We start from the raw sequence: 10,810 nt of genomic DNA, 5'->3' as shown, positions 1-10,810 counted from the left end.
TGCAACTCTGTATCGGTCCCTTGGCTTCCTGCTCCGCCCACTATGGGATATCAAAAGGCACGGTAGCTCTACACAGCCCTTTATGGAGACAAAGGAAAATCATTACAACTGTATATATAGGGTAGTCACAGAGTGTTCCACAAGGTCGTACCAGAATGTCCGTGAGGGGGCGAGAACCGTCGAGTCAAGGTGCTTGACTCGGATTGGCTGGCACTCTGACCAATCAGGGCATGCCTACGTCTGGCCCGTGTCCTGCACGTGACACATGCGCCCAAATGATGTGGTGTTCGGTTATTAGGGACAGCTGGCCCTCGGACCTACCTTGAAGTAGATCCATTCTTACTCACCAGGTCCTACTTCACTTGAGTGGCATGCGTACAGGAGCCGATCGATCCAGCCACTCTAGCGCGTGGTGTTCGGTTATTAGGGACAGCTGGCCCTCGAACAGACCTTGAAGTAGATCCATTCTTACTCACCAGGTCCTACTTCACTTGAGTGGCATGCGTACAGGAGCCGATCGATCCAGCCCTCCACTCTAGCGCCTTACTTTATGGTTGCTTCGCGGCGCCCGTACACTGCTTTGGTATCATAGCTGGATCCCCGCCTGTTACACCGTTCCTAAAAGTGCCTAAAAGTTGATTGCAGTCCAGAGGTACCACCAGATGGTTTTATTCAAATGGTTAAATTTTTGATTTCCGAATCTCCCAAATGTTTTTGTGAGACCACAATGACATGTGCCGTCATTACTTTCTAATACCTGTTCTATCCTAGGTTGCATGCTTCTAAGCGAAAGCAGACCACCTATGGATCACAACAGCCGATTTGTTCTCCTACTACCCCTTAGTACTGTTGGCCACCACATGCCATTGCTTCCTCAATGGGAAGTACGGTGCGACTCAAACGGACCGGTTTCTGTCTCTTCTATTTCCATCTACAAATTCTGTATTGTCTGAACTCTGGGGAACAAGCACTTCCAGTCTTTGCACGCGTATCATGACCGGGTAGTGTTGTTGCACACTCACTTTACCTTCACTTGCGTCTTACCTGAGCACTCGAACAGATTTTTGCCCCATATTTTGTTTCTTCATTTTACTGAGAGCTTGAGTGCTTTAAGTGCTATGTTGTACTCAAACTGAGTTTGCTTATACCTTTTGTCCGTTTCAACTGATGCAGCTGTTGTCTTAATCTGAGAGGTTTTTTAAAGGATTCGAGTTTCTACCACCTTTTGCCAGTATTATATTGCTTTGAGTACTTTTTCGCCAATAACTTGGTTAACATTCATTTGCATAGAATATGCTACAGTGTCCGGGCTAAATCCAGTGACGCACGTTTCATCACCTCAAGGTGGCTTTTCGATCGCTAAATCATAGTTGGATCTGCCGTTTCACTGCAGGTATTTTAATCGTTATTATTTATGACCGCTTTTGTGTCCCTTTGTGCTCAGTGACCACTTTTAGTGTAATCCAAATCGTCTGATCGGATTGTAGGAATGATCCTCAAGCAACGCGTCCGATTCCGCTCTCGTCTCTGTAGTTCATCAAAACAACGCGGCATACTTCGCATAGCATTTGAATCAGTTTGGGTTTTGTTTTTAGTATACATTACGTTACTGTACAATCACGCATCCGTTTATCTGCCGTTCTATTGTCTAGAGATGAAACAAACCTCGAACTGGCACAGATGACACTGGCGAAGCTTGACGCATGTCGCGAAAGTAACCCATCAATGGGTCAGGTATGCACTAGTTTTTTTTTCACAAATTTAGTTAGGTCAATCCTATGTCAGATCTTCTGTGTACCTTTTTTGGATCCCTGCTACTGAAAACTGATGATTACTTACCCCCTTCCTGTTGCTGGGTTTGTAGCTATGCTTTTTTGTATCAATTATTCGTGTTCGTCAGTGAGTGGCGATTGATCGGTCAATGTTTTGCCTTCCTACCACCCTTCCCGTTATCAGCAGTCGACTAGATTAACCCTTTTAAGGTGTGGGAAAGCGGTTTGTTAGCTTTCGAGTGAGGTTGTTCAGATCGGTGCCCTTGTTAGAACGGTTGTCCATTTGGGTCCTTTGTTACTCGACTGGGTCTCTGATATCATTCGGAATAAATAGTCTTATAAAGGCAACAATACAACCATGAGCCTGTTCAACCATTTACTCCCTGAATCACACTCCCATTACAATGTATTTCACCCCATTCGTTCAGGGCACACACAAGGATCGAAGCATTTTGCTTATCTTGGACCGTGGTTTTGATCCCATCACCCCGCTGCTCCACGAATTAACTTTACAAGCTATGTCTTATGATTTACTAACTGTGGTGGATAATGTTTACACGTGAGTGAAAGCTGTTTACCTCTTTTTTTCTCGATAAACTCACGCCATATACCTCCGTCTATCAGCCGTTTTGAGTTCCTTCAATATGTATAGACAAAGTTGGTTGTGCTGAATGATACACCTAGTAAAGTTTTTCGTTTATCTGTTTTGATTCTTAAAAATAGAGTATTAGTAGAAGGTGTTTTTTCTGAGGGAAGCCAAACTAGCGATCAGAAAATCTAATTGATATACTACTATTCCTAATAGGGACTCATTTCATATTCGTATTGCACTACTCATAAAGTTGCTGAAAATTCGTCGACAGCCGACGACCGGTTTCGCCCTTCTTGGGGCTCATCAGGTAGGCACAGTCCCCAAGTTTCCGCAAACCTTATGATCTACTTGAAACCAAATTGCACGGAATTAGAGACTCATTTTACTCTACCAGATTTGTTTCTTTTCCGTAACATATCACCGTCTTCTCTTCAGTTTCGAAGAACAAGAGCCCGGTCTGTCTGTTGAATTGCTTAAACTCTTGTCTAGATTAGGGGGACTCCACAGAGGCATGTAAACTAATTACACGAATTGGTGGCAGTTTAACGTCTGTAATATGTATTCCGAAAAACCCAATTGATTTCGATAACCCCGTGTATGTTGACCTAATTACAGTATTCTCGACTTCTGCGTCCACCTAACATCCAGGCCCATGTGTTTCGTCTATGAATTTATGGGGTAACAATAGAATCTCATTTTTCTCGTCTGTTAATTGGTCAATGCATGCTTGCTTGAATGAAGCTGAAAATCGCCCAGCTCTAACATCCTTTCAGTACCCAGCTACCATGCCATTCGAAGAAAGCATGAGGGATAAGCTACTGTCTATACAGGAGCAGTCGAGATGCCGAGGTTGAGTTCGAATCGCAGACCATCCGAGTAAACGGTAAACCCAAAGCATCAACCCCTTGGCCATCTCAAGATCTTGTTTTGGTGATGACTCGGTATTTTTCAAATATTTTCCTATCAGATATCACCCTGTGAACACCTCGGTTTGAATTTTTGAAAGTATAGCTTGTCCGAACATCACTTGATTTCATCATTATCGTTTAATGAGGCGGTACATTCCAAGTGGAACGAATAGGAAACTAAATTTATAGTTGCTCTTTCGGGTGGCCAGAGTTCGTTTTCTCTCTGTAGGCTGACTATTGTAGGAAGATGTGCTGATATAGCCTGGTGTCAGTCACGTACTGATACAGGCGATTTTTTATTTGGTAGCTGTGTTTGAAATTTTTTTGAAAGTCTGTTGTCTTAATAGTGTGTTCATGACTCTCAGTGGAACGAGCCCCTATGAAGCCTTCATCAATAATTTTTGGTTTCCAGCGTATGCATGCAGATGATAACCGATGAGCTATGCTGCTCATGTTGTCTGTTTTTACTTCCAAGCATCGTTTCGTTTTTGTTTTTTCAGTTATGGCAACAACCAGAAGGTGGATTTGACCGGTCAGGATACACTTTGGAAGGAACTTAAACACATGCACATCGCCGATGTCACAAAGTTAGTTCATCCCCACCACCTGGTTTAGGTTCAGCACAGTACCAAAAATATGTTAGTTCAAGCATCTCTGGTACGCTACTTGTGCTGTGGAGCGCTCTCCAAAAACGCAGAGGTGATATGGAACTATTCTGGGGGGTTAACTCTATGTATTTATGGCTCAAACATCTTAAGACAAACTGTAGCTTGTTTCGGTGGTATCACTACTGAATGAACCCATTGGTAACCGGTTCATCCTGTCTGCAGAAGGAAAGTAGACTTTGACAGGTAAGCTTTAGACGTATGATCTGTTTTCCGATTATATTCTCGAGCTTTCAGTAGCTAGTAGCTACAACTGTGTTTCTCTCTAACCATCGGCATTTCAGGGAGTCAAGAAGCTTCACAGTTACAACAGGAAGTTACAAGCTTCTTCGTGTTATTTAGCTCTACCTGGTGTACTCTGTGTATCCTCTTTCTGATACACCGACGTCCAATTCTGGATTACTGGTTATTCTGGTACACAGATTGATTCAGATAATGCTTTTGTCCGATCTGTTTTTCATCAAATTTTCCAGGTAAATGTGCTCCCTGTTCGGTAGTAGGAGCGTTGTGTGGATCACAGGTTAGCGAAATGTACCAAAACTTACTACGCGATGCTTTGTGGGCAGCCCCCTAGAAGGGTAGTGGTTTTAATTACAGAAAACAACCCTTAATACATGTAATGTTCGAAGATGCTCTTGGCCTTTTTCAGCGCAAGCACATTAACCACTAAATCTGAGAACGATCAGCTTTAGTGCAAGGCGCTATATACTTTCTGAGTTAGAGGATAATTCGGTAGACGTTCAGTTACACGTCAGCTCAAACGAGGCCTGTGTGTGGACAGAGGGGCTCAGTGAAACGGAGGAACCTAGTGCACGGTGACTATTTCAGCTAATCCGAAAAACCGGAACCAAGGGGCCTTTCGCTAATAAGTTGATCAGATATGGTATCGCAAATCCAGTATAATTTAATGGGTAATAAACAGCCGTTCAGTTGTGATATCCTTTTGAGTTGCACAGTAAATCGAAAGGTGCACGGGGGTTGACGTGCTGCCAGATTGCCCTAGCATAGACAGGGACCATAAAAATCTGGGTTTGGATTCGAACAACGGACCTTCCGCTCAGTAGGTCCTCAGTCTCTAAGATACCAATGTGTCATTCTGGCTTAAAACGCAGTCGCGCTCCTGGTGAGCATCCACTGGCGTTAGTCAAAGATGGTGGTTTGTCTCTGTTCTGCTTTAATTACATTGTTTCAGCTTATTTGGATGTATGAGCGTTCTCCAAAGAACCGGAATCAGTGGTTCATGGCACTCAAGGCGATTGTTTCATTCATATAGATAAGTCTCACACCTGTTGTACAGCAACCTGTTGTACAACTACGAGCTCTCCTAATGTTTCAACGTCTAGTTTAGACACGCGAGACTCAAATCTAGGAGCACCAAGCAGGATTTCGACCGCGTTTTTACACTACTTCAGATGCTTGGGTAGCACCGCACGTAAAACTGGCATCGACCCCAAAGGAGTCTTCCATTTCATAGGTAGGTCAGCTCCCAAATATATACTTATCCCAAGTCGAATGCCCTTGAAATCTTGAAACATACTTCCTACTTTCCATCCGAACGTTTCTACTCGAGCAAGAGTTTACAGTGATCTGTCAAAGAATTTTATCACAGCCAGTAAGGCACGCCGTGATAAACTCTAATCCTGCCCTTCGTTCAGCTTTGTCATTGGCGTCATCAGTGAATGCACTCTATGGGGAACCGTACTTGTAGGAGTCGAAATGATACCGGGAGAAAGAGTTTTGTCCGCCCTGAAATCTTAATCGTGCTTCGATCGAACTCACTGCACGCTTTATTAGAGCGCGAGTAATACTTGCCAACTTATGTCATTCATGGCAACGAAAATAAACTTTGGTGGAGCTGATTGACCTTGTGGACAGGGTAGCTGTGAAAGCTGTCTTAATTCGGTTAGCTTGGTCTCCGGTCGTATGATCACAGCTTCATCTAGCACACCGGGTGTCAACCAACTGCAGCATGTGCGCAACGGACTGATTCGTAAGCGAGTACTTGGTCGCAAATCGAAATAGCTAAAGCGGAATATAAAGTGGTTGGGATGTGTACTGCGCATGCTTAGCCACCGTCCGTCAGAGAAAGCACCGCTTTTTCTTCCAAACGATTGTTGGCGGAAAATTCACGCAGCATGGTTAGACGTTGTTTCTTGGTGCCTTTTCTCGTTACAAGGCACTTTGTTAATAAGTCCCCATCCTTTTATCTTTTCACTGTTCTTTCTTCGTGGTTGCATGGTAGGTATCAGGGTTTACTACTGATGTATTCCTATCGATGATGATGGTGAAGTATTTCACTCCCTTCTGTCGAGTCTCGCTCAGTTCACCTGTTGCTGTGTGTTCTGAATTCGCCATGCAGAACCGCGTTGTTCTCGGCGAACGACCACTCGGTATGAACAGCGCAGGGCCGAGCCACCACAGCCCGTAGTGTCGGGTGAAGCACCTGCTGCCTGATCATCTCATTGCAGATTTGTTGTTTTCAGCCTATTTCAATCGGGATTCTGGGACGCCGGTGTCGGGGATGTAGAATAAAGTAGAAAAAAATTCTTATTGAGCGCTTATTCTTGGAGCAACATATGTACAGATCATCATCCAGCTTGGGGTTGGCAGCCAATTTGTCTGGGGTCGTCGAAGTTCACCCTTTTGGCAAAGGCCAAGTGTCGCAAACGCTAGTGCGCGTGCTTCCTGAGACCCAAATGAAATACCACAGGGACTTCTACGAGATTAGAGTTCAATTTCGGCTCATTAGATTCTAATGGGAACTTCAATTGGCACACTAACTTCCGGTATATACATAGCGTTTGCGACCTCCGGTGCCTTTCTTTGGACGGCCATTGCATGCTTAAGGTTGTAGATAGTAATACATGACTTTATCCTTCGCCTTCTAATAATATGTGCGCCTATAGAGGAAGAAAGTATGTTCTTTATCCTCGAGACGAGCTGGGTTATTTTCAGTAGTAATGCGAACGCTGTGGTTTTAGAATCCGCCAGATTCCGCCTCGTCGTCTCACCACAATCATCCACATAGTCATCAATCACAGAAACACTAGGGGGACAACACGGGTGCCTCACCACCGTACTAACGTCCATTTACTTGAATTGAAGAAAGATCCGATAAGGAGGTTGACCTAAAGCTAGCCTATCACATTACGTAGTCAGCTTGGACAGAAACTGATAGCATGAATACCACTGAAAAAAGCTTATCTTTCAGTACCTCCGGCCGGGCATAGAGTGGGTCACATGGGCACTATCCGAGAAGGTGAACAATAGTCATGCGTTTTGAAACATCCTTTACTCCCCTCTTCCTCGCCGTATTTTGTCAACCTCTAACTCTAACTTAGACATGGAAAACATTGCAGTTCACGGTAGATGGTCATTTGGCATGCGTAACATGTAGATACTTTTTTTGAGTGGAATATCTTCTATTTCGTCAAAGATGTGACATTACAAATTTACTGGCTCTAACCGAGATATCAGTGATCAGAGACCTGAAGGGGTCTCAGACCCTCCAACCGATGTAACACCCGTACGGTGATAAAGTTCACACTAAAATCTGATACACGCATCCTTTGTGACCTTTTTGACGCAACAAGTGGAGCCAATTGGCAAATGTGCTTCTGGTCAGTGAGATTCACCCGTTGACTTCCTGTGTCACTACCATCACAGCCAATGCAACTTCGGAGATTCTTATAGCGTTCTACCCCGGCGTTACTCCTTGATTTCTCAAAGGCATGTTCCAAGACCATATATGGCGAGATGTCTCAGTGGTTAGAGCGCGAATTTACTGACCAGAGTGTCTAGTTCGAACTAGGCATCTGCATCTCGACTTCCCCTAGACTTGGACAACTTGGCAGTATCCCAGCTCTCGCCTTTCCTCCGGGTGGTATGGCAGCTAGGCACCAAAAGGGTGTTACAGCAGAACGATTTATTTATTTATTATATGTCCAATAACATGACTGCACTTTGTGAGTGCGAAGCAAACGAGTGATTGGACGGCCTGGGTTAGCTTTTACAGTAACAATTGCGCTTCCCGTTCTTTTCCAAAGATGGTAACAATCTGTCTGCACATTTCAAATCGGGAGGGTCTTCGCTCGGAAAAATAAGCACACTGGGGCTTTGGAAACCATTCAGAGTTCGTCTCCTGCCTAATCAATGAAGAAGCTAAACAAAAGTGAAAAGTCATCACCCTTATGGGTCACCGCTGCTTGTATGAAAGCCTCTCAAGAGCTCGCCGTACACCCATGTGCCCATACAAATGTGAATACAGAGCATAGGGTATTCGTGAACTTCCTGTTGCGCAAGCATGTTGAGAAGAATGAACTGATCGGCAAAATCAAAGTTAATGATGTTGGGCGCCGTTATGCGTCGCTTTAACTTTGACGGAGTGTGTAGATGTGGCACACACAACACAATCTCGACTGGAATCCTGCTTGCTGTTCTTGAGCTACGTCTTCTTGCGCTATTTTATGACGACTTCAAATAAGCGGTGCAGAGTTTGGTTACAATGGGGATCAAGCTAATCCCTCAGTGACAGCCAAACTCATTGAAAGTCCTTTTTTAAATGGGCATTACCATCGATTCCCTCCAGTTGGCTCGGATATTCTCTTCCGCCCAGATAGGGGCAGGTATGTTAGACAAACGCAGACTGAGAATTTAAACAGCGCGGGTGGAAATGCGTCAGGACGTTTGAGGGAGAAAATGCATTCCCTTTTTCCGAAGCCGTTGGAGGTTCTAAGTTCTTTATCCAGAGTTGTATTACGGTTGGACATCGGATTCACCGGCGACAAAATTAATCCGAAATGGGGATAGTTGAAATCTTTGTAGGACGCTATATTTTCGGGTGGTTTGTACGCAGTGTCACACAAGCTAGCGGTGTGATTGTGGAGAATATGCGATGTTTACAAACTTCGTAGAAACAACTTGGTTTACAGGTGCCTTTTAAAAAACCGACCCACCAGAAGAATAGCATACGCTCCTAAAGTCAAGGCATACCAGGAGTGTGGGTCATATGTTCATGTGCCGTCGCTCTGATGCTTGACTGAGCGTGTTGTGTTAGGTTGGAATCCTGCTTGGTCTCTTCGGGTCACACCTTGTCGCAAGAGATGTCAAGCGGGAATCCTGCAACATCTCCAAGTCTCCTTGATGATAAGGCTTCTGTTGGCTGAAGCTATTAGCTGCAAGCGAACAACTCATTCAGGTACCGGTCGAAAATTTTTGTAACATAAGCCTTGTTCTGTATTAACTCTTCTTTTCACTTCCATAAAAGACTACACCTGCAGTCCTTATATCACTTTTAACCTCATCGGTTTACTTTACACATTTCCCCGTAGAACTCTACCTCAACGTGTTCGAGAGTTTGCAGACAGCAAGAAACAATTCGCGAGTTTACAGAGTCGTGAGTCCTCATCTGAAGGTGGCTTTGACAACAAGGCAGCATCTCTGGAACCGGGTGAAAAGGGTACCCTTGGACTCCGTGAGCTGAGCAATATAATCAAGCGAATGCCACAATATCAGAGTGAAGCATCTAGTTATACTGCGGCCTATAATATCACTGAAGCATGTATGAACGTATTCCGTCAAGGTGTGGATAAACTCTGTGGACTTGAGCAGGTTGGCCCCGTTTCTTATGCACTGATCCAGTTTATATTCTTTGCAAATACTTTACCATTGTCAGGGGCATTGCACGAAATCGAGTATTTTCGACATCTTATCCACGAACGTTCCAAATTGCCAAGCTGCTTATGAATTGTCAGAATGTTGTCCTTTTGTCTGCCTAAACTTACGCTCATTTCACCAGTTCACCATCCATGGACAGGTGACGACCCCTGGTTTAGCGTATCTCACGATTGCGGGAACACTTCTGTTGGAGTGTGTTTAATATGGCACCCTACACGCAACCCATAAGTTCCACTCATACAAGTTCTTATCAGTCTTATTAGTACAAATAGAATATTGACCAACCATCCGGTTTTCCTTTGTCTTCTCAGCGTATCGTATCTCTTTTTTGGATGGATCGATGAGATGAATGGTTTTAACTCTTCGATCATTTATAGATTGCGGCAAATGTAGTGAGGGATCTCGTCTGAGAGCCCTTGTATCAATCACTGACTTCTGTTCGCACGTGGCACTTCACTGTCCGTTTGTGCGATATTAAACGCAAAAATTCGCCACAGTTTATCTTTTAGTCCGTACGCTCAACGCCTCGCATATGTTCCCCGTTTATTTCCGTAACATAGGAACCCTTACCAAAGGTCCTATTTCAATTCTTTTGGATGTAGTAGTGCGTTGTTTGGTGCCTCCTCCATGTATCCGAATGCTGAGCTGTTGAGCTCGATATAGCCGCATTTTGACTCACCCTTTTCTGTTCCGTTTGAAGAACCAGTAATGTATGCCATAATTGTACAAATACCAACCATGTTATGGGTTTTGCCCGGCGGTAACAATGACGGCCGATATATTCATACCCAAGTAGGCTTCTCCTTATTCCACGCCGTGTTCACCTTACAATTGGACAAGTTTTTGCACCACTTCGATAACAACTATGTTTATATCCCATTTTAGTGCACTGTGTATTTGGACGGTGGCCCATCACAACACACTCTAGGTGTTTGAAATCATTTGTGAAATATATTAGCATCTTCCATCAACGCCACTGTTGCTACGAAGAGACTGGACCTTACCGTGGTGTGACGGTTTGCGCACCTCAGCGATCCATTGAGCTATACTGGAGAGTGTCCCGCGACACTCACAGAGTCTCTCATACCAGGTTGGTCAATGGTTAGAGGTCTGACGAACACAGTCTCCTGGCCCTCCAGGTTGGGGGTTGGAACATGTGGCGACTTGTTCCGTAGAAATGCTAATGCATTTGCATTT

At 44.4% G+C, this 10,810-nt stretch overlaps 1 protein-coding gene across 1 annotated transcript in view; it reads left to right on the top strand.

Moving 5' to 3' along the window:
* T265_03603 (hypothetical protein) overlaps positions 1-10,810 on the top strand; it is a gene marked incomplete at both ends in the record, with an annotated part of 49,703 nt that overhangs the window by 10,589 nt on the left and 28,304 nt on the right. The window contains 4 exons of the mRNA XM_009168138.1: positions 1,653-1,734; positions 2,201-2,331; positions 3,773-3,859; positions 9,268-9,547. Coding sequence (XP_009166402.1) covers positions 1,653-1,734; positions 2,201-2,331; positions 3,773-3,859; positions 9,268-9,547 — 580 coding nt within the window. The remainder of the gene's footprint in view (positions 1-1,652; positions 1,735-2,200; positions 2,332-3,772; positions 3,860-9,267; positions 9,548-10,810) is intronic.

The sequence above is a fragment of the Opisthorchis viverrini genome, assembly GCF_000715545.1.
Source record: "Opisthorchis viverrini unplaced genomic scaffold opera_v5_55, whole genome shotgun sequence".
Lineage (NCBI taxonomy): Eukaryota > Metazoa > Platyhelminthes > Trematoda > Opisthorchiida > Opisthorchiidae > Opisthorchis > Opisthorchis viverrini.
The sequence above is the reverse complement of the archived record's forward strand: the minus strand, read 5'-3'. Positions and strand labels throughout refer to the sequence as shown.